The sequence below is a fragment of the Diospyros lotus genome, chromosome 8 (assembly GCF_014633365.1).
Source record: "Diospyros lotus cultivar Yz01 chromosome 8, ASM1463336v1, whole genome shotgun sequence".
NCBI lineage: Eukaryota > Viridiplantae > Streptophyta > Magnoliopsida > Ericales > Ebenaceae > Diospyros > Diospyros lotus.
In genome coordinates, this window is record NC_068345.1 from 30231844 (window position 1) to 30252694 (window position 20851).

Here is a 20851-nt window from a genome sequence, read left to right on the forward strand (position 1 = left end):
AAATGTCATCTTAATGAACATGTAATTATCTTGTATGTGTAATTGATGTTTTTTCTTTCAAAATTGATTTGTTTATGAAGGAAATGAAAATTTTGAAATTGAGAATGATGAACTTTTGGGAGAAGATGATAATGTGATAATAAGGGAGGATACGAACAGATTGGATTATGAATTGTTAGGAGAAGATGGTTCGCTTGTGCCTAAGGTTGGGATGAAGTTCAATAATGAAAATGCAGTATTTGATTTTTACAAATCATATGCTTATGAAATAGGCTTCCCAATTAGGAAAAGAAACTCGAAGAAGGGTGACGATGGAGTTGTAAAGTATGTGACATTCACGTGTAGTCAAGAAGGCCGAAGAAGTAGCACTGCAAGCACTTCTTTGAAGCCTCAACCAATGACTCAAATAGGGTGTAAAGCTAGGGTGTTAGCATGTTTAATGACTTGTGGGGTGTGGTGGATTAACTCTGTCATTCTTGAACATAATCATCTAATAAGTCCTTCAAAGTCTAGGTTATATCGATGCAATCGGGAACTTAGTGCACATGTGAAACGCAGGCTTGAAGTAAATGATGTTGCTGGGATTCCATTATACAAAAGTTTTAACTCAGTAATTGTTGAGGCAGAGGGATATGACCAAATGACTTGCGTCGAAAAGGATTGTAGAAACTACATTGAAAAAGTCAGGCAGTTAAGACTCGCAGAAAGAGATGTTGTTGCAATACAAGCATACTTCTCAAGAATGCAAATTCAATGCCCTGTTTTTTATTTCAGTATTGATTTGGATGACGAGGCTCGACTAAAGAACGTGTTTTGGGCAGATAACAGGTGTAGGGAAACCTACAAGGAGTTCGACGATGTAGTCACATTTGATACCACATATCTTACGAATAAGTATGACATGTCGTTTGCTCATTTTGTTGGTGTGAATCATCATGGCCAATCAACACTGCTTGGATGTGGTTTAGTGTCGAATGAGGATACTGAGACTTTTGTTTGGCTCTTTAGGACATGGCTCTAGTGCATGCATGGTCAAGCTCCTACTGGCATAATAACGGACCAAGATAAGGTAATGCAGAATGCAATTCAGATAGTTTTTCCAAACACTAAGCATAGATGGTGTTTGTGGCATATTCTTAAGAAGTTACCAGAAAAATTTGGGAACCATGTTCATAAGGGTTCTATACATTCAGCAATCCACGATATAGTATATGAATCTCAAACTCCTGAAGAATTTGAACAGGGCTGGACTTCAATGATTAATATGTACACATTGCATGAGAACGAATGGTTGGCAGGACTTTATATAGAAAGAAATCGTTGGGTGCCATGTTTTTTGAAGACAAGTTTCTGGGAAAAGATGTCGACAACACAAAGGAGTGAGAGTATGAATGCGTTCTTCGATAGGTATGTTAACTCAAGGACTTCGTTGAAACAATTTGTTGAATAGTATGAACGAGCATTGAAGAGCCAAGTGGAAAAGGAGTTTCAAGCAGATTTTAAGTCATTTTCTCAAATGGTCCCATGTGCATCTAGGTACGAAATGGAGAAACAACTTTAGTCAGTCTACACAATATAAAAATTCAGGGAATATCAAGAAGAGTTCATCGGAATGATGTATTAACAGATTATATCCACTGATGAGGGTTTTATGGTGACGAGATACGACGTCCAAGAGGTTGTTATGTTCGACGGAGGGAGGAAGAGAAAAGTATTTACAGTTTCATTTCAGAGAGAGGACTATCATATTGTTTGCAGTTGTCATTTGTTTGAGTTTAGGGGAATACTATGCAGACATGCTATCTCAATTTTGGTACGCAATGATGTCACTACGCTTCCTGATATGTACATATTGAGGAGATGGAGGAAAGATGTGAGAAGAGCCTATTCGAGGGTCGCAGTCAACTACGATGGTTGGGTCAGTACTCCCGAACAAAGAATATATGATGAAATGCGTAAAGCATTTGACGAGGTTGCAGACTTGGCAACATATAGTGAATCACAAACTCGGACAGTTATGGAGTGGATTGAATTTCAAATGAATGACTTATCAAAAATAGGAACAAGTTGTGGGACTAATATCCCGTCCCAACAAAGTGTTCAAGTTGCATCCGGAAGTGGGGAACAGGAAAATATTAGCAGTAGGAACATTCAAGATCTGAACTGTGTGCGTCGCAAGGGAGCACCGAGGAAAAATCGCATAAAAGGCGCATTAGAATGAACTTCAAAGAAATCCAAGGTCGGTTTTGAAAATTTTTGTTTAAAATGTGGGCTCATTTAACTTTTATAAATTGTTTAAAGAAATGGCCATTTTTTACAATTGGATGTGTTTTTTTTAACTATTTTGATATTCATCTAAGTCATTATTTGTTATTTTGTACAGTTAGGTTCAAAAACAATGAAATGCAAAAACTTGAGCCAAACTGCATCACAGGAGGGACTGGTCGTCATTCAGTCATCACAACAGTCACATTACTTGAGCCAAACTGCATCCATGCTTACTCCACTCTCGTTTTCACAACAGCTAAAGCTAATGATAAAACTATAAGAAACTTTTTCTCATACTCAGTTAAGATCACATTTGAAATCAATCACAATATGCCATATGTTGCACACTCATTTTCATACTCAATTAAGCTAATGGGTTCCATGAGTATTGGCACATACAGCACATAAATATTTCATTAGAGTCAAACAAAGCATTCTCTCATAATCGATTATGTCTTTCATCACACAAAAGATACAAATATTAGCACATACATCACATAAATATAATTTTTGTGGTTAATGTTACTTATTTATGTGCAGGGTGTTCAATCAACAAATGTGCAGAGTGTTCAATCAACAAATTGAAGTTATGCTTACGAAATGAGTTTGACACCTACAATAGGGATTAGTCAACCTTTGGTTCCAAATTTTTTGCCACTTCAACGTCCCATGACAGGAGAAGTTGCCGAATTAGTAGGCTGCCTCCAATTTGCGCCATGGTACACCACCCTTGTCCAATTGGACTTTATAATATATTATATATTATATATATTTAATGCTCGACCTCCCTAGCTTCCTCTCAATCCCTTTATAATATTATATATATATATATATGTGCATGGAACGCCCTAGCTCAATTCTCCAATTTGCACTTTCTTCTCCAATTAGCAGTGTTCTAAAAAGGTGCTAGGCGGTAGGCGCCACCTAAAAAATTTAATATTTTTTTAATATATTCTTTCTTTCCCCCGCCCCTCAAATTTCAACGCGTTCTTACTCCCCTCACCCAAAAATTTCATAGCGCTCTCACTCTCTCAAACCTATCTCCTCTAAGCACATCGCTGCCCCCGCCATTGTCAATCGGACCGCTTGCCTCTTCTGAGCACATCGCTGCCCCTCACCATTGCCAATCAGATCGTCGCTGTGTTACCACAGGTAAGTTCGAAGGCTGTTACAATCCCTGTCCAACGGTGGCGGCGACGACGACGACAACGGAGTAGGGCGACCCAGGCCGATGCGGCGACAACTGCAACGATCATCACTGATGGAGTCAGGTGAGAGATCTCGAGCCCAAACCACGTCTGGGCAGCCAAGGAGACACCTTGCCGCCTTGGCCGCCTAAGAGCCTCCTGAGCCCGATTAATTGGGCCAGTGCCTAAGGGGACGATTTGGAGGAACTCGCGACGGCCATAGGCCACCTAACGCCTCTCCGTCGCCTTTTAGAACACTACCAATTAGGCTTTCAATTGAGAACTACTTCATTATTAATTCTTTACTTATATTATAATATTAATTTTAAAATTAATTTATAATATATATTTTTATGTCCAAATCTTTGAATTAATATGCTTTGTTAGATTTCTATACGAGATTAAAATAATATAAAATTCACATAACACACATTTTAAGTAAGAAAAATAACATAAGATTAAGATAAAAATTAAATAAAAATATATATACAATTAAGCCCTATCAGTTGTCAAGCATACAAACAAGGAGGAAAATATACTTAAAATATAAAAGGCAACACATAAGAAAGGTCTTTTCTTTCAACTGTTGCCGGTAGAAAAGACAACAAATTTGCATCCACAAATAGCTTAGTTTCTGCAAAAATACAGTGGGGGTGTTGATTGAACCAAAGGGGTTGCCACCCCAACAAGCTTGTGATTACAAGATCCCTTTACAGCCTGGCCATGAACCAATTTCAGGGAAACCATATTGCTACCCTCACTTTCAGATCTCAGAAATTGAGAAGATTGTTTATTAGATGCTTTCCACATGTATAATTTAACATAACAACAGTCCATACTCTTCTTCGATTATTTGTTAAGAAACAAAATAGTTCGTGGAGGATGTGTGTTGATTATAGGGCTTTGAATCAAATAACCATCAAGAATACCTATACCAATTATTGATGAGCTCTTAGATGAATTATATGATGCTCAAATGTTCTCCAAGTTAAACTTACGATCAAGATACCATCAAATTTGGACGAAGATACCACCAAATTTGGATGTATTCTGAAGATATGGCAAAGACCACATTCATAACTCATCAAGGACATTACAAGTTTCTTGGATGCCCTTCGATCTTATGAATGCCCCATCGACAATTTAAGCTCTCATGACTTGGATCCAAAGAAAATTGAGACCATGCTCACATGCCCAAGCCTCAAACACTTAAGGCACTTTAGAGATTTTTGGAATTGACCAATTACTACTATAAATTCATTCAGAACTACAAAAAGATTGTTGCTCCACTTACTCAAATGCTCAAGAAGGATTTCTTCAAGTGGGATGAGTCATCTTCAAAAGCATTCCTCACACTCAAGGAAGCCATGACTCATTAGTCTTAGCTCTACCCAATTTCCCAAGAACCTTTATTGTCGAGTGTGACACCTTAGGACCTGAAATAAGAGCACTCCTTATGTAGGATCAACCAATTACTTTCTTCAGCCATGCTCTTCAAGGTAAACATCTTTTGTTATCCACTTATGATAAAGAGATGTTGGCACTGTTGTTAACAATTAAAACATAGAGTTCTTACTTGTGAGAAAAAAAGTTTGCCATGAGAATTGATCACCAAAGTTTGGAGCGTTTGTGGACCCAAAAGATCACAACAATAGCTCAACAACGATGATTGTACAAGCTGATGGGTTCGATTTTATAATAGAATATAAGAGTGGAAGAGAAAATATACAAAATATTCATTTTTATCTTTTTTGTTAAATTTTGATAGTTTATCAACTTTTTTAAACCAAACACATAATTATATAAATAACAACTTAAAACACATTTATTCAAACACGTTATTAACTTAAATACTTCTCAATATCAAGTTTTACACAACTTATAATTATAAGAGCTTAAAAGTCTAAAAAAAAAAAAAGAGATTAAGCCAAACAGGCCCTTATAGAGCTGTCTAAGTACTAACTCTTAATAGGGATCAGGTACCGTTCCCCAATCTGTCAAGTCTTGGACAGGTACAGGAGACTGCTTTCTTATCTGGGATGTACTTTGTCTCCACTCCGATCACAAAATGGTGCAAGCGATCAAAACCTAGAAATGGTATGCCCACGTAGCGGAGTTCATGTTATTCCAATTGCATGAATATCAGATGAAATAAGAAAATTGCACATCGACAAGAAGTTGGCACCAATCCCCAAGTATAATTACAAGTAGTGTATAATAACAGTCGAGTACATCCTCAAGTTACCCATCAAAGGAAAATAAGGCTATTTCCTTTTTCGTTTTTGGGCCATTTTCTGTTTTCAATTTTTGAAAACATCGAAAATACGTTCTCTTTGTTATTTTTTAAAAAGCATTTTCAAAAATAACTAAAAATTTTGTTAAGAAAACCCAAAACAACATTGTTGTTTTGGGCGTTTTTACTGAAAACACAAAACAAATGCAAAATGCGGAAAACAGGCCCCCCGCACCCCCCGCGCGCACACACGCACAGACCCACTACCCCCCCTCTCTCTCTCTCTTTCCCCCTCTTTCTTCTCTCCATTCTCCTCTCTTCTTCAGGCCATCGACAGCCACCGCCACCGCCGTCGATCTTCAACTCCACCGCCACTGCGACTAACACCCCCCAACGCCACCGCGACCAATACCGCAACCACCGTCATCGACCTAGCCCCCCACAGCCATCGCGACCGCAACCAGCACCCCCTTCCGCCATTGCGACCAACACCCCCACCGCCACTGCCATCGTGAATAGCACCCCCCCAACACAGAAAACCCTAGATGAAGAAGATGGTTGACTCTTAATTTGATTTTTTTTTGTGTTATTTAATTTTATTTATTTATTAATATGAATATATGATATGTTTTGTTTGTATTAATTTTTTTAAATGATATTTCTAAGGTTATTGATTTTTTTATTTTATTTTATTTGAATTTTATTTTATAGTTTAAAGTATTTGAATCAAATTTATAATTTATTAATAAATATTTATTATTTATTTTAAATTAAATTTATTAAATAAAATATCATTATAACAAAAAAAAAATTAAAATTTAAAAACAAACGTGTTTTCTAATTTTTTGTTTTGAGAAATAATTTTTGAGAATGACAAAAAGAACGCATTTTCAAAAATTTCAAATCAAATTCAAAACACAAAACTCAAAATGAATTCAAAACTCAAAACACAAAACTAAAACATAAAGAGAACATCACTTAAAAGTTTAATTTCAAGAGGACTAGTGCAAAAATCTTTACCACCCAGCTCAACATTCTTGAAAATAAATCCAATAAAAAATCATGGTACATCTGGGCAATATTTCCTGCTCTCACCGACAAAGAAGGAAAATTTTAGTGACCTAACAATAAACATCTACTAATTTTCACCTTACAATATGATAAGGTTTAAGAAAGGAACAGCCTATTCTCTTTGCTGTTTTTAACCTGTTTTGAGTTTTTAATTTTTCAAAACATTGAAAACGCGTTCTCTTTTCTATTTTCAAAAACGCATTTTCAAAAACAAAACAAAAAAATTGTAAAGAAAACTCAAAACATTTTGTTGTTTTGGGTGTTTTTTTATAAAAACACACACAAAACACGAAAAAGAGATAGCCTCCCTCCCCCTCCCCCCAAGCCCCAACCCCAGCCTCCATTCTCGCATCTCTTCTCTCTTTCCTCTCTCTCTCAAGCCTCGCCAAACACCTCTCCTACCATCTCTGTCGCTGTTAGAGCCGCCGTCAACCTCGCTCGCCATCTTCGTCACTACCTCGCTCGCCATCTTCGTCACTGCCAGAGCTGCCGTTGACCTCGCCCACCACCGCCGAAAGCTGGCTCTCCCCCCAAATCTGGCAGACCCCATCCATTCTCTCTCTCTCCTCTCTTATCTCCAAAACACCCAAAAATCGCAAACCCAAAAACACAGCACCGCCATCGCCATCGCCGTCGACCACATCAGCCACTGCCACCGGGACCATCGCCGTCAACCACGCCCGCCAAAGCCGTGCAAGCCGCCGTCTACCGCCCACCCCCTTGCATCGCGTCCACCATCATCGCCTCCCCTCCGTGTGAGACCCATCCATTTTGTCTTCTATGTTTTTAATTTTTTTTTTATTTGATTTTTTTTGTTTTGTTTTATTTGAATACAAATATGTAATATAATTTTTTTGTATTATTTTTTTTAATAATAATTTATTAATAACTGTTTATAATTTATTTTAAATTAAATTTATTGAATAAAATATTATAAAATGACATTTTTCAAAATTTTAAAGTAACCGCGTTTTTTAATTTTTTGTTTTAAGAAACAGTTTTTCAAAATGACCAAAAAAACATGTTTTCAAAAATCTCAAAAGGGACACTCAAAACACAAAACTAAAAATGAATTCAAAACTCAAAATTAAAAATTGAAACATAAAGAGAACACCATCTCAAGTTCCGTTATGAAAGTACATTGCTACACACTGCAAAATACTAAATTTAACTCAACCAAGCGTGATGTATCCGAGAACCAAGTCCAAACAGGAAAGAAAAGATTGCAGAAAACTTACCTGAGTCTCATTTTTTGGTTTTATCAAATACTTCAATGTATCTTTTCGGTATTCCATATTGCTCAACTAGATGTCTCCCAAGATCATCGATAACACCCCCCTGAACCAGAACTTCATGTCCCTTCTTACCTGAATATAAAGAGAAGAATGTAAAAGCATGCAAAAGACACTCTTGAAGCAAGCAACCGCGGAATCACACTACCTGTGTTCCAAAACAGCCAGATGAAATGAGAACAAAGGAGTTCAGGACCAAGACACATCCAAGGACCCCAACCGAGACATCCAGCGAAAAGATGTATATTGTATATGGTAATCTACTAAAATAAAGATTTCATTCTGCATATATACACTCAAAAGAAACTATTATTGGCAGCGTGTAGAAGGTGCACACTATCATTTGTCTCATAAAATTCCTCCCTCCCTCCCTCCCCCACTTTCCCTCCCTCACCCACCTTTCACACAAACATAATTTCTCCTCCCTCTCCCTGTTTTGATATTCCTAACAAACCCTTTTCTTTCATCCATACAAATGCAGCACTGTATCTCTTATTTCTCCATCATTTTCCTTCTCTGTGAATAACAGGAGCACTGTAATCTGATTATAAGGTTGGCTGGGAAAGAAATAGAAGACTGGTATTCAGTTTAGAATCATCAGATCATTCCAAAATGACAGCAGCACACAGAAATCAGAAAATAAACTGAGGCGAAACACTATCTCCATAGAGTTTTCTCACCAATACAGTATGCATCAGACTGTTCTCGCTGAAACAGAATGGTATACTACAATGAACTACAAAGAAGACAACTTGAGATATGTCTATCTTATTTAAAGAATGCCATGCCTATTGTCTGATAACCACCAGAAAAATAAGACACACAAAGGAAATGGATAATAAGGTGGCATACCTGGTAGTTCTGCCACTGACGTGCTACAAGCAAATTTCTTCTGCAGCTCTGATGCCAATGTTTCAGCATCTATCAAAAATGACTCCAACCCTGACAGTTTGGTCACCTTCTTGTTACCTTGCCTTCGCTCTGTCATTATTTGGATTGTTTTGAGCGCACCTTTGCGGACAGCTGATTCACTTCCTCTAGTAACCCTGTGATGAGCTTGCATTCTGTTTATGAATGTAGAACCTAATTCCTTCTTATGAATTTCAGTTGGATAAGTTGAGCCTTTTTTGACGGTTCCCTTGTACAAAGCATCACATAGCATTGCATCCAAAACCACAGTGGACTTATCCATTGGTTTAACTAGGTTTTCTTGCTCGACATACCTGAATACAACTTCACTTGCTTCTGAGGCACTGTAAAATTTACCTGCATCAGCTCCTACAGAAGCAAAAATGCGATTGACATGCACACTTGGTTTATAGATCTCCACCACTTCCAATACTTTACAGGATCGTCCTTCACTGGTATTGTGATCAGCAGTTTGCTCATTTTTCTCCACTCTCCTTTTCTCTGGCTTGAAGGAAGTGTAGGCTGGATGATTGCGGTTAACTGAAACTAGAGTCACCTCTTTCTTATGCTTGTCTTCTTTTACTGACATCTGCAAATGGGAAAACAAAAAGAAAAAAAAGGACATCATATTTGTAGAGAATTATGATCTTTAGACTAGGCAACCATGTATCTTATATTTTAGATGTTCTTTATATCTTTAGAATATATTCTGCCCTTTCATTAGAGTAGGAAACAAGTATATAACCCTTGTACACACACCCCATTCAAGAAATATGAAATATCCATACAACCTATTGTATTTTCACAAGATACCCTAAAATTCTACAGTCTTAATTTACAGATTGCAAGGAAGCTAGAATCTACCATCCATATATCAAGGAGGAAGAAATATATTTCTGTGCTGACTCATTATCATAGAAATTATACTTTTCCAATATTTTCATTTATTGACAAGACTATATTCCTATTCACTTAGGAAATTACTTCACGCCATACATAACGGCTTATATGCTTAGCATCATAATCATAGCAGAAATAAATGGCCTATATCAGACAATTTTTATCTATTTTTCTTACCATTTCATGTAATCAGAACCCTCAGCTCCATTTTTATCATACCAATGATATTACATGTACAGATTTAGCAAATTTGAAGTCTTGGGTATCTTAGGTCTTTGGCTGAAATCTATTGACAACACAAATCCGTCATCCTCAAATTTACTTATTTTTACATATATGTTGACACTACAACTAACATAAAAAATTCATTATTATTTTAATACTAATTATGTTTGGTTGAAACCTTATACATAACCAAATACAGAACTTATGCTTGATAAAGTTAATTTGCTTGAAATAATTTAATCACTCCTGCTTCACATAGAATTCATAGTTTAAACAATATTGCATGGTTTTAGTAGGAATAACCACATCCACAATTGATATATTTGATGATTGTATCCAGGCCTATCATGCTTTAAATCAAGAAAACATTTTTGAAGAGGCAAGAAGTGTACCAATCCTGCAGACGATTTGGATTGTAACCACTTGGATAATTTCTTATATGATGACTTCTTGATATCCAAGCTGAGACCTGAAGGTCTAGAAGGTAATACATGACTTGACCTAGAACAACACGACAAACATTGTCTAACAAAGATGAGTGGAGGAACAAAAATGGCAGACATAATCAGACATGCTCATTTACAGGGTAAAGTGACTTTCCTAGCTTTAACCAGAAGTATCTACAAAAAACAAGCAAACTGTAATACAAAAGTTACACGGTAGCAGCAATTTGAACAAAAAACAAGAACATGTTTGTACAAAAACAATAAATTACACAGATTAAAATGTTTGAACAAAAAGAATTTCCATAATTTCTATGCCAGTACAATGTGCCCACATATTGGTCGCTCCAACCCCATGAATACAAAGGTTCCCAGCCAGGAGCTGGCATGACCATTGAACACCAAAAACTAAAAGGGTGACCCTCCTAACCACCTAGTCACCAAGCAAAAGACTAGGAGGTTTGATGTGAAACCACATTGTTTTTCTTCTTTTCTGTCCCCCAAATACATCCATCATCCTTGTCCCCTGTCAAGGTTATACGCCAATTTATCACTCCTGCTGCACATAAATCACTAAGCCACAACAAACTCGACCCTTCCCTCATTCAAAAGAATCTGAATTTACTAGAAAACTAAAACAAAGATAGACACAAAGGTCACATTGTTTGTGAATAAATTATACATCAACAGTCAACACAGATAAATTTTCACAAAAACAACATAGCAAGCTTTTACCCCACTATGTGGGGTCAGCTATATGAATTCTAGCTTTCTATTCTGTTACGATTTAGCAAGGAAAACTGATATTATTTCCAGTACACTACCTCGATATATGGATTTAGGAGAAGCACTACTCCACTACCCCTCTTCCTTAAAATAAGAAAACACTTAGCTAACCACCTAATCTGAAACAGATCACTCGCTAAGTTCATAACTTAGCCCACTACTACGTAAATACAACTGAAAAACACATCAGCAATTACATGGAAAAAAACAATAATTCACACATCAGATAATTCTGAAAAATTATCTGTTATTCCAGACATATTCATTTCTATCTATGAATTTTATTTTCTGTCACGCTCCATAATTAATATCAAAACTAAATGTCTCCCACCAAGTTTTTCTTAGTCATCCTTCACCTCTTTGGCTAATTATTTGTTCCATTCCATCTAGTCTCCTTACACGGGCCTCTATTAGTCTTCTCCTCTAAAATTTCACTAGTTTAAAAAAAAAAAGTCCACTACACCATTCCAATTTTAGAACACAAGTAGCATCCAACGTTCATAAAAAAATGAAAACAAAAAAAATGTACTCAAAAGACTTTCAAATTTTAAATAGACCTAACTTCAGCAAGTCATCACCAATGGACAAGATACAGTGAAAGAGCACACATTTATCCCAGTCATAACCATTGAGCAAGCCATGTGGTTGCCTAATGTGTGTGAAGAGCACGTACAGGATACATGTCAAATTTGGACACAACAATCATTTGGAGTATCTGCATAAAAGATGAAGAATATCAATCTTACCATAATGTACTTCCAGAAATGGGAAGATCTTTATCCTTCACTGTTGTATGCAATGCTTGCAAAAGGCATTTGTCCAAAAGTGCATCTATATCATCAGTAGATAGACTATGCTGGTCCTCAACATTTAATTTGTCAGTTGACACATTCTTAGTTAATTTTAGATCATCCACATCCACCACAACTGCTTGTTCAACAATATTGTCCCTCAAATCAGTATGAGCTACAGAAGCAGGATCATGGTCAGAAGAAGCATCTATAGCATCACTGCCATCCCCTGCTTCTTGATTTTTTATGCTGTTTTCTTGATCATTTAAGGCATCAGATTCATACAAATCAGAAGTTTGAGAAGTAGATGACAAAGAAGGATTTTCAAAAACAACGTCTTCTAGAAAACCAGCATTCGGAACATAATGACCTTCAACCAAGCCCCTGGGGAAAAAAAGCCCAGATAAAGGCCATGTCAGTCACATTCTACTCAATTTGATAGCTAAAATATGTGCCATATGCCACTTTACCAAAGTGAGTCTCGGTAATAATGAAGTATTCTCAAAGCCTTTCCGCGCAAACCAGCTTTTAAAGCTTCCGTACTTCTGATGGTGGTGATCCCAACCTGAACAAAAATGAATCAACAGAAATAACCTACATAATTCAGCCAACAGCAAGGGCATCAGCTCTACAGATTTAAAGGCAGAACAGTTAAAAGCTTACAGCAATTGGTGCCGGGTTTCCAGGAACTTTCACTGCCCATGGTTCCCCAGCTAAAAATGATGGTAGACCTTCTTCAGGGATGTAAATACCAGGGAACATCAAATCCGCTCCTCCAAGGATAAAACGAGAAACCTCACCCCCTTTCAGAAAAAATGCAGGCAACATTTCAGGGACCTTCCAGAGAGCATAAACTGCCAAGAAAGGATAAGGAAACAATTAACCCAGTGAAGAGTGCACCTGTGCAGAATTATTAAGACTTTCCCCAAACAAATGAGCCCCTTTTCTACCTCTAGCACAATAAAGGCATAACAAAAGGACAAGATTCACAAAAGAAAAAGTTACCATATTCCACTGACTATATCAAATGTAGGGAGACAAATTCATATCTTGACATCCCAACAGAAGCGCACACACCAGAGAGATCGCAATAATAATGAAATTTGAGCTTTCATTTATTCCATGTCTCAGTAGGAGCATCAAAGTTAAGCATGCCAAAAGATATAAAACTGACACTAAAACTGAAACCCCAGTTGCAATTACGACGTGAGTGAGTTGAGGTCAAGTGAGTTTGATTGTGCAAAAGTGTTTGGTAGATGACTAAAGTTGAGTTCAAATAAAATGTTAAATGACTAAAAAGGACAAAAATTATAGTTATATATAAGCCAATTATCAGGCAAATTGCTCATACACCTCCTAGGATTTCGACCTTTTGCCCAAACACCACTTATGGTTTGTTTTTAGCCATCCCTGTTCTTTTCTTAAATCGCCAAGATAGCCCTTCTGTGACTAACATTGTAAATTAAATGAAATTAAAATAAATAATCTATAATTAAAAAGAAAAATTAAAAACTAAAAAGAAAGAAAAAAAAAAAAAAAAAAGACAACAGCCATAACCCATCTGGGTTCTGACAGCTAAAACAATCATTGGGTTGCAATAATGGTTCTAGCAGCTAAAACCCATCTGGGTCACAACTATTGAAACCACATTGATGGTGTCACGTTCCTAGGGTTTTCCAAGGATGTAGAATGGAATTATGGAAGAAGTTGGAAGTGAGAGAATAAAAAGGGAGGGAGAAAGAAGGAGGAGGGGGAATTCAGAAGAATGGAAGGAGAATTAAGAGAGAGATAGAATTCAAATTCATTCATAAGCTGCCTATTATCTACTCTTCAGCCTATTTATAGGGTGTTACAGCCTTTCAGTTAGTAACAAACTGAAGTACAACACTATAACAGCCTAAGGCACAACTAAGGAAAAATACTTGCAAAGGAACAATTACTCCTAATGCCCTTGGGGTCGTGACAGATGGTTCCAACAGCCAGGACCCAGATGAGTTCCAATGACAAACTTCAATATGTTTTTATTTTTGTTTTTTAATTATTAATTAGAATTAATTTTAATTCATCTAATTAACGTCATTAGTCATAGAAGGGATATCTTGGCGATTTAAGAAAAGTACAGGGATAAATTTAACTTGAGGGGTGTATGGGCAATTTACCCCTAATTATATATAAATTTCATCATTACATATAAAGTATATTTTAACAAATCTTCGTATAATTTGATCCAGTTGAGTTAAAATATCAAATGACTAGAAAGGACATATAACCAACTACGAGTATCTTACAAAAAGTTGGATACTATATTATTTAAAATGTATATTTTAATAAATTTGCGTATAATTTATAATTACAGAATATGTAATTAATATGAAAATATATTTATTTTAACAAAAGAAAGAGAAAAAGAAAGAAATTTGGTTAGGGTTTTTATAGAGACGGGGAGAATTAAAAATTGTATTAGTTCTCTTAAAAGGGTAAATTTGTCTTAGGGTTTTGGTGAGGTTGAGTTTAGCAATCTTCATTTGCAATCCAGCAAAATGGATATGAACTAAGCATGGCGAAGTAATGGTGTCAACTCTTTGCTAGAGTAAATACAACTGAAGCAAGCCCCCCTCAAAATTTGGTTAATCACTCAAAAACCCCTAACTCATCATGTAGGGTACAGCAGCCAAACCTCCAGTATTGTCAGCAACCATTTGAGTTGCTCCAACAAAAGCTTATAGAGGGACAAAACAATTTGTCAGTCCGAATGAAGGTCTCTAGAACAATTAGGAAAACCTACTTCAGCAAAGGAAGACAGACTTCTTTCACCCCACACCCAGCCAAGTTCCCTCTCAATTAGCTCTGGGTAGCCACAGAAACTCACCCCTAGATTTTCTTTCTTCAGCGTTGGCTTTTCACTTTGGTAGACAAGCCTCTCTTGTGTCGAAAGGTCCTCTATGTCCTCAAAGGCTAATGGCATTCCCAGAAGTAACACGTGTGCTCAGAAGCCTGCTGCACATTGTTTACATGCTGAGGACTAAAAGATCCCTTGACAATTTCGACTTACTCAGGGTTAGAGGGCTCAAGTATTCCCCAATCTTGATCTGAACCAAAGAGAAGCCTGAACCCACAAACTCGAAGAGCCCAGATACCCCAGAGACTCAGGTGCTGCCTCCACAACCAGGCTAATTTTTCTCACTGGATGCTACTGCTGTAGGATTGTCAGGATCCTATCCAAATCAAAGTCTTCATCAAAAGCTCAACCAGATTGTGAAGGATCTATAAGAAGTAGATTGAGGAGTCAGAACAGGTGCAGCATTTGAGGGTCAAACTATCAACCAGTTCCATGATTAGAAAGAAGAACAGTGGCAACTTCTTGTCCAATCAGTTCAAAAACTAGGAATGTTTGCTCGACTTACCTGAATGTCCAACTGGACAATGGCAATTCCTTTGGTCCAAAAATAGAATTTGGACTCAGAACTATACTCAATATACAAGATCAGGAAAGAAAAAAGAGTGGGGAGGTTTATCCTCCTTGCTTGAATGTCAGTAGAACCACACTAGAGCAAGTGGCTTTCGATATATCAAGCATACTGTTCCAGCCACAACCACCCTGTTCTTGTTTGTGAAGCACAAAGTCTTGTCCTCTTTAAAGAACATGGGAGCCCTTATTTTGTTGAGTACCCATGTACATGAGAAAGAAAGCTGTCCGAACGCCTCCTCCAAATCCTTTTCATCGAGGGGCAATTCACCAATGAGATAACCTTATTACAACTAACTTCAAGTAGGTGAGGCATGTGGACATTTTCCACACAATAGAATATCTTGAGCCATTAAGCATCTAGAGGTGTCTTGATCTGAATAACCTTGGTCAAAACAAATTGCCAAGCCACCCAGCAGGTTTGATACCACTCACCTCCAGACATGAACGATCTGTTACTGCAGGCAGATTCAGAGGCACAACCCAAGAAGTCCACATGTAGGTCTTTTGGTTGAGGGTCAGCGTCTATCACCTTTTCCCTCTAAAAGGAGTAAGGTAGCAGTGGCATGACAATGAACTAAACGTAAAGCCTCCATCCAACTCCCCCTTGATATCCATGACATCAAAAAGCCTTCCACATATATTACTGCACACAAAGTGATTTGATGCTATCTTCAAGGACGGGGCCTCTCTCCTTCATACTTAATCTGAAACTCATGAACCAAAGGAGCAAACTCAGGAGATTGCTGAAAAAGATGGAGAAGAGACATGGAATGTCATCCCCAAACGATACAAGTCAAAAAATATGGCAATTCACTCCATCAGTGGGAGGATCCTTGAACATATGCCAACAACCAACTAGTCAAATACCCAACCAAGTGTAACTTACAATGCAGATTTGGCTCATTCACCACCTCCCTTCCATCTTCAAACTTTTGCTCTAGCACATGCTTCCACCAACATCCTCTCCGCAAGCTAAAAGGCACCTTACTCCCGCACAAAGGCACCTCACAACACATGCCATTCATGTGGGAGCAAAATAACTACCAAAATCAAAAAACAAGTGAGCAGAATCTCCCTGCTCCAACCCAAATTGAGTGACAAGGACAAGAGTGTAAGAGCTAGAGAGAATGAAAACTGAAAAGAAATGAAAAGAGAGATAATCAAAAGTGTAGAGACTGAATTGAATGAATATTACAGCAAGAGCAGTGAGTTTATATATTGCTCTGTTGTTCAACAACCTAACAGACATGCCAGCTGTCAGTAGCGGTTGGTTTGTTACAAACAGAAAACACCAGCAAAACAAGAAACTGAATAAACTCTCCTCCTCCTGTTCTCTACTTCCTCTATCCTTCATAATTAGAAGTAATACTCCCCTCAAACGACACCTAGTAGCTTTCATAGAAGTAATGTGCTCTGCTTGCTCTAGAGTCTTTAAAATCTTTTAAAACTCCATCTTCAGCACTATCCTTCGAAGGAAACGGAGAGGAAATCTTCAAATGTAACTTGTGACACAAAGATAAGAACCTAACCCAAGAAAACCCCTTGGTAAAAACATCTGTAGTCTGATGCTCAGATGGCACATATCTGATATCAACATCACCATTCTCAACTTTTCCCTGGACAAAACGACTATCAATCTCAATATGTATAGTCCAAGAATGAAAAACAGGATTTCCAACTATATTTTTCAATGCTGTATTGTCACACCACAATACTGGTGTTTTGGAAAAAGGACAACCAAGCTCAAAAAACACGGACTTTAACCACAACACTTCTGTGACTCCTTGAGCTAGAGCTCTGTATTCTGCTTCACCAAGTGATCTGGCTACTATTGACTGTTTCTTAGAACTCCAAATAAGTAAATTTCCACCCAAATAGAGACACAGACCACTTATAGATTTTCTGGTAACCCTAAAACCAGCATGATCTTCATCTGTGTATACCTCAATATTTAAGTGAGATGAGGGAGTGAAGAAAACTCCCAGTCCAAGAGTACCTTTAAGATACCTTAGTAGTCTCTTACAAGCCCGCCAATGCTGCAATTTAGGAGCCACAAGAAACTGACTCAACCTGTTGACTGTAAATGCAATATCTGGCCTAGAATAGGCCATGTTGGAAAAATTAAAATCAAAACCTGGTTCTTTCTCTCATGGCCGAGAACTAAGAGATAAGGTTGTTAGGAGTTTACAAGATTAAAGGGATAAGGCAGATTGCAAAAGATATCCAGTAGTTTCAAAGTTCAGTTGATGAACTTTATCTTCTAAGCCTCATTCAAATTTGTTCCTGTTTTTAGGAGATATTGTAGATGATTTCTTGTATATATATTCCATACTTGAATACAATGGAAAATCAAGTAAGTTTTCCCACCCAATTATTCAGCTTATTTCATTCTTGTTCAGGACAGATACTGAACAGAACCAGCAATTTTTCTATATAAAGTAGGATTAGAAAAGACATCACCCCAATTAGCAAATTGAGTACCAACTGTAAAAGGTGTAGGACTAAGTTTACAATTCTCCATACCAATTTTAACCAAAAAGTAAGTAGCATACACTTGGACTTTGTGAGATATAAGCCAGTAGAATTCCTATGAGCTTCGAATCCTAGAAAATAACTCATTGAACCAAGAGTTTTGAGGGAAAAAGTGGCATCAAGGTCATGAATGAAAGATTGTAGGAGTGCAGAGTCTGAATCAGTCACAAGGATACCATTAACACACACCCAAACAAACAGAACAACTGACTGAAATCTTTTAATAAGCAAAGAGGCATAAGAAACTGCATTCTGAAAACCCCAAGATTTAAGAGCAGTCAGCTCCTGGGGCTTGTTTAAGTCCATAAAGACTAAAGAGACTTCTTATGTTTACACACATGAGCAGGATACTTAGAATCTTCAAACCCCTCAGGTTGAGACATGTAAACTTCTTCTTCAAAATCTCCATTAAGAAAAGAATTATTTATATCAACCTATTGAATGTCCCAGCCAAATGTAATTGCCAAAGAGATAAGAACTCTAATAGTAGGAGCCTTAATCACTGGACTGGAAGTTTCAGAATAGTTTCACAAAAGCATTCAGCAACCAATCTAGCTTTGTACTTAAGAATTGAACCATTCGATTTATACTTGACCTGAAAGACCCATTTACAACCAATCAGATTCATACCAGAGACTGTGGAACAAGTTCCTAGGTCTTGTTATTTTGTAAGGCTGCAAATTCCTCTTGCATAGCCTTGAGCAATCTAGGATCTAAGAAAGCATCTTTAAATGAACAAGGCTCCAGTTCATTCACTAAGGCAATTGGCGATGGAATAACAGATGAAATGGTAGAAGAAGATGTGAGTAACTTGCTCTTTGATCTGGTAATCGTAGGATGAACTGAGCAAGGAAGAGGATTAGGTTTTTGTTGGGAAGTAGGCAGAGGTGGAACTGGAACTGAATTCAGGGATTGCTAAGATGTAAAAGAAGATTGTTCTTGTCGAGAAGGAGAGGTACCAAGAGGTTGTGCTATAGAAGAACAAGGAGATAAAAAGGACTGAAGATACGGAATTGGAAAACTAGAAACTGAATGTTGGTGAATAGAAGATGTTTGGAAAAAGTCTTAAAAGGAAATTTAGACAATAAAAATTACATGTCTAGAAATATAGATTCTCCCTAAAGGATATAAGCATTTGTATCCTGCATGCATTTGGCTATATCCAAGGAAAGCACACTTAGAAGAATGAAAATCAAATTTATGATAGTTATAGGGTCGAAGATAAGAAAAACAAGCACACTCAAAAGGTTGAAGAATGGAATAATGTGGATGCTTGTTATAGAGCAGCTCAAAGGGAGAAGAAAACTTTAGAGCTGAAGAAGTTAATAGGTTAATGAGAAAAAAACTGCAGTTTGGAAGGCTTCTACCCAAATTTAGAAGGGCATACAGGCATGAGCAAGTAGGGTTAGACCTATTTCAGCAATGCATCTATGCTTTCTCACAGTTTCATAAGGAAGAAAAACTTTAAACTCCCCAACATTGTCGGATTGAAAAGATTAAGTATAGTATTATATTGCAGTTCAGCAAGTTTATCAAACTGAACAAAGGTAGAAGGGGCTCCAGATTTTAGTTTCAAAGGGGATTCTATTTATTATAGATTCTTTTTATTTGTGATTCTATATTTTTCTTTTGTTTTTTACATATTCATTGGATTGACCTTGGCAAGCAGGATTTCTACTTTGAGATTCTGATATATGATTTGCAACTTGTATTAATATTTATATTTCAGATAGATGGTTTATTTATTTTTTTTAAATTATGCAGTGTTTTTTATTTTTGATAATTCCGGATGGCTTGTTAAATTATGAAATGCTATAATTCTTTCATCTTTTTACATTTTAACTACACTGGAATTAACCAACCATAATTTTTAGGGACAAAACAAGAAATTGATTAAATAATGTAAAATAAGATTTTTCAATAGGCAAAAATTTAAGTGGGACAAGGGGGGTGGATTTCAGAAAACAGACTAAATGGGTGATAAATGAATTATAATTGAGTACACAGGTTGGGTAAAAGTGGGCGGACCATGAAGGGGTTGGGTGTTAAACAGGAGTAGTCTTAACCAGGTCAAGTTATGGTCCTCAAACCCATTGCCTACTTTCCATCCATATCATCATTGGTGTTGACTTGGATTGTCTAGACCATCTTAGAGAGTCAATTAAATTACATCTATGTGATGTTACTTCTTTTCTTCACACAAACTCATGTTGCTTAAAAAATAACCAAAAAAAAAATCTACAAAGTATGAAGCTTGAAAGGTTTAACCAGAAGCAAGATTTCAAGATCAAGACTGAATACGGGGTTTGGAAATGTTGATGTTTGCCTTGAGTTAGCCTAGAAGATCAGTGAAGACAGTGGCTTATATCAGCTAAGGTTTATATAGGCAGTTTTTTTTTATACCCTAAATATAATTAGTAAAAGTTTGGAGGTTAAAACTGGAATTATCTAAGTCCAATCTGTTAAATTGGGATGTCCGCCCCTATTATAAATAGAGGGCAAGAGTTAGCCGGTAGGTAAGGGTTCTCATTCCTATTGTAACGAGTGTTGTAATTGTTTTGAGAAAAAGGCTAGAGAAAATGTAGCTTTGTAATCTTGGGGAACAACGGTTGTGTAGTACTTGGGAATAGAAGGGAGGGAACTTGCTGTTGTACTGATCATTCTTTTGGAAAAAAGAAGACTACTCGCAGGGTGTTTTGACTGCTGGATGTAGGGTTGCAACACTTGCAATCCGAACCAGGATAA

The 20851-nt window shown here is 37.0% G+C and overlaps 1 protein-coding gene across 2 annotated transcripts in view; it reads right to left on the minus strand.

Moving 5' to 3' along the window:
• Positions 1 to 5279: 5279 nt before the first annotated feature.
• Positions 5280 to 20851, minus strand: part of LOC127808042 (uncharacterized) — a 28407-nt gene continuing 12835 nt past the window's right edge. Inside the window, exons 3-10 of one of the 2 annotated variants that reach the window (XR_008024857.1) lie at positions 12769 to 12959; positions 12576 to 12670; positions 12061 to 12489; positions 10478 to 10586; positions 8904 to 9549; positions 8200 to 8608; positions 7998 to 8126; positions 5280 to 5543 (exon numbers count right to left, since the gene is read on the minus strand). Coding sequence is in view for 1 of the 2 variants with exons in the window: in XM_052346355.1 (XP_052202315.1) it covers positions 8005 to 8126; positions 8904 to 9549; positions 10478 to 10586; positions 12061 to 12489; positions 12576 to 12670; positions 12769 to 12959 (1592 nt within the window). In the remaining variant the exon portion in view is untranslated. The remainder of the gene's footprint in view (positions 5544 to 7997; positions 8127 to 8199; positions 8609 to 8903; positions 9550 to 10477; positions 10587 to 12060; positions 12490 to 12575; positions 12671 to 12768; positions 12960 to 20851) is intronic. The other variant, XM_052346355.1, reaches the window with a different exon arrangement.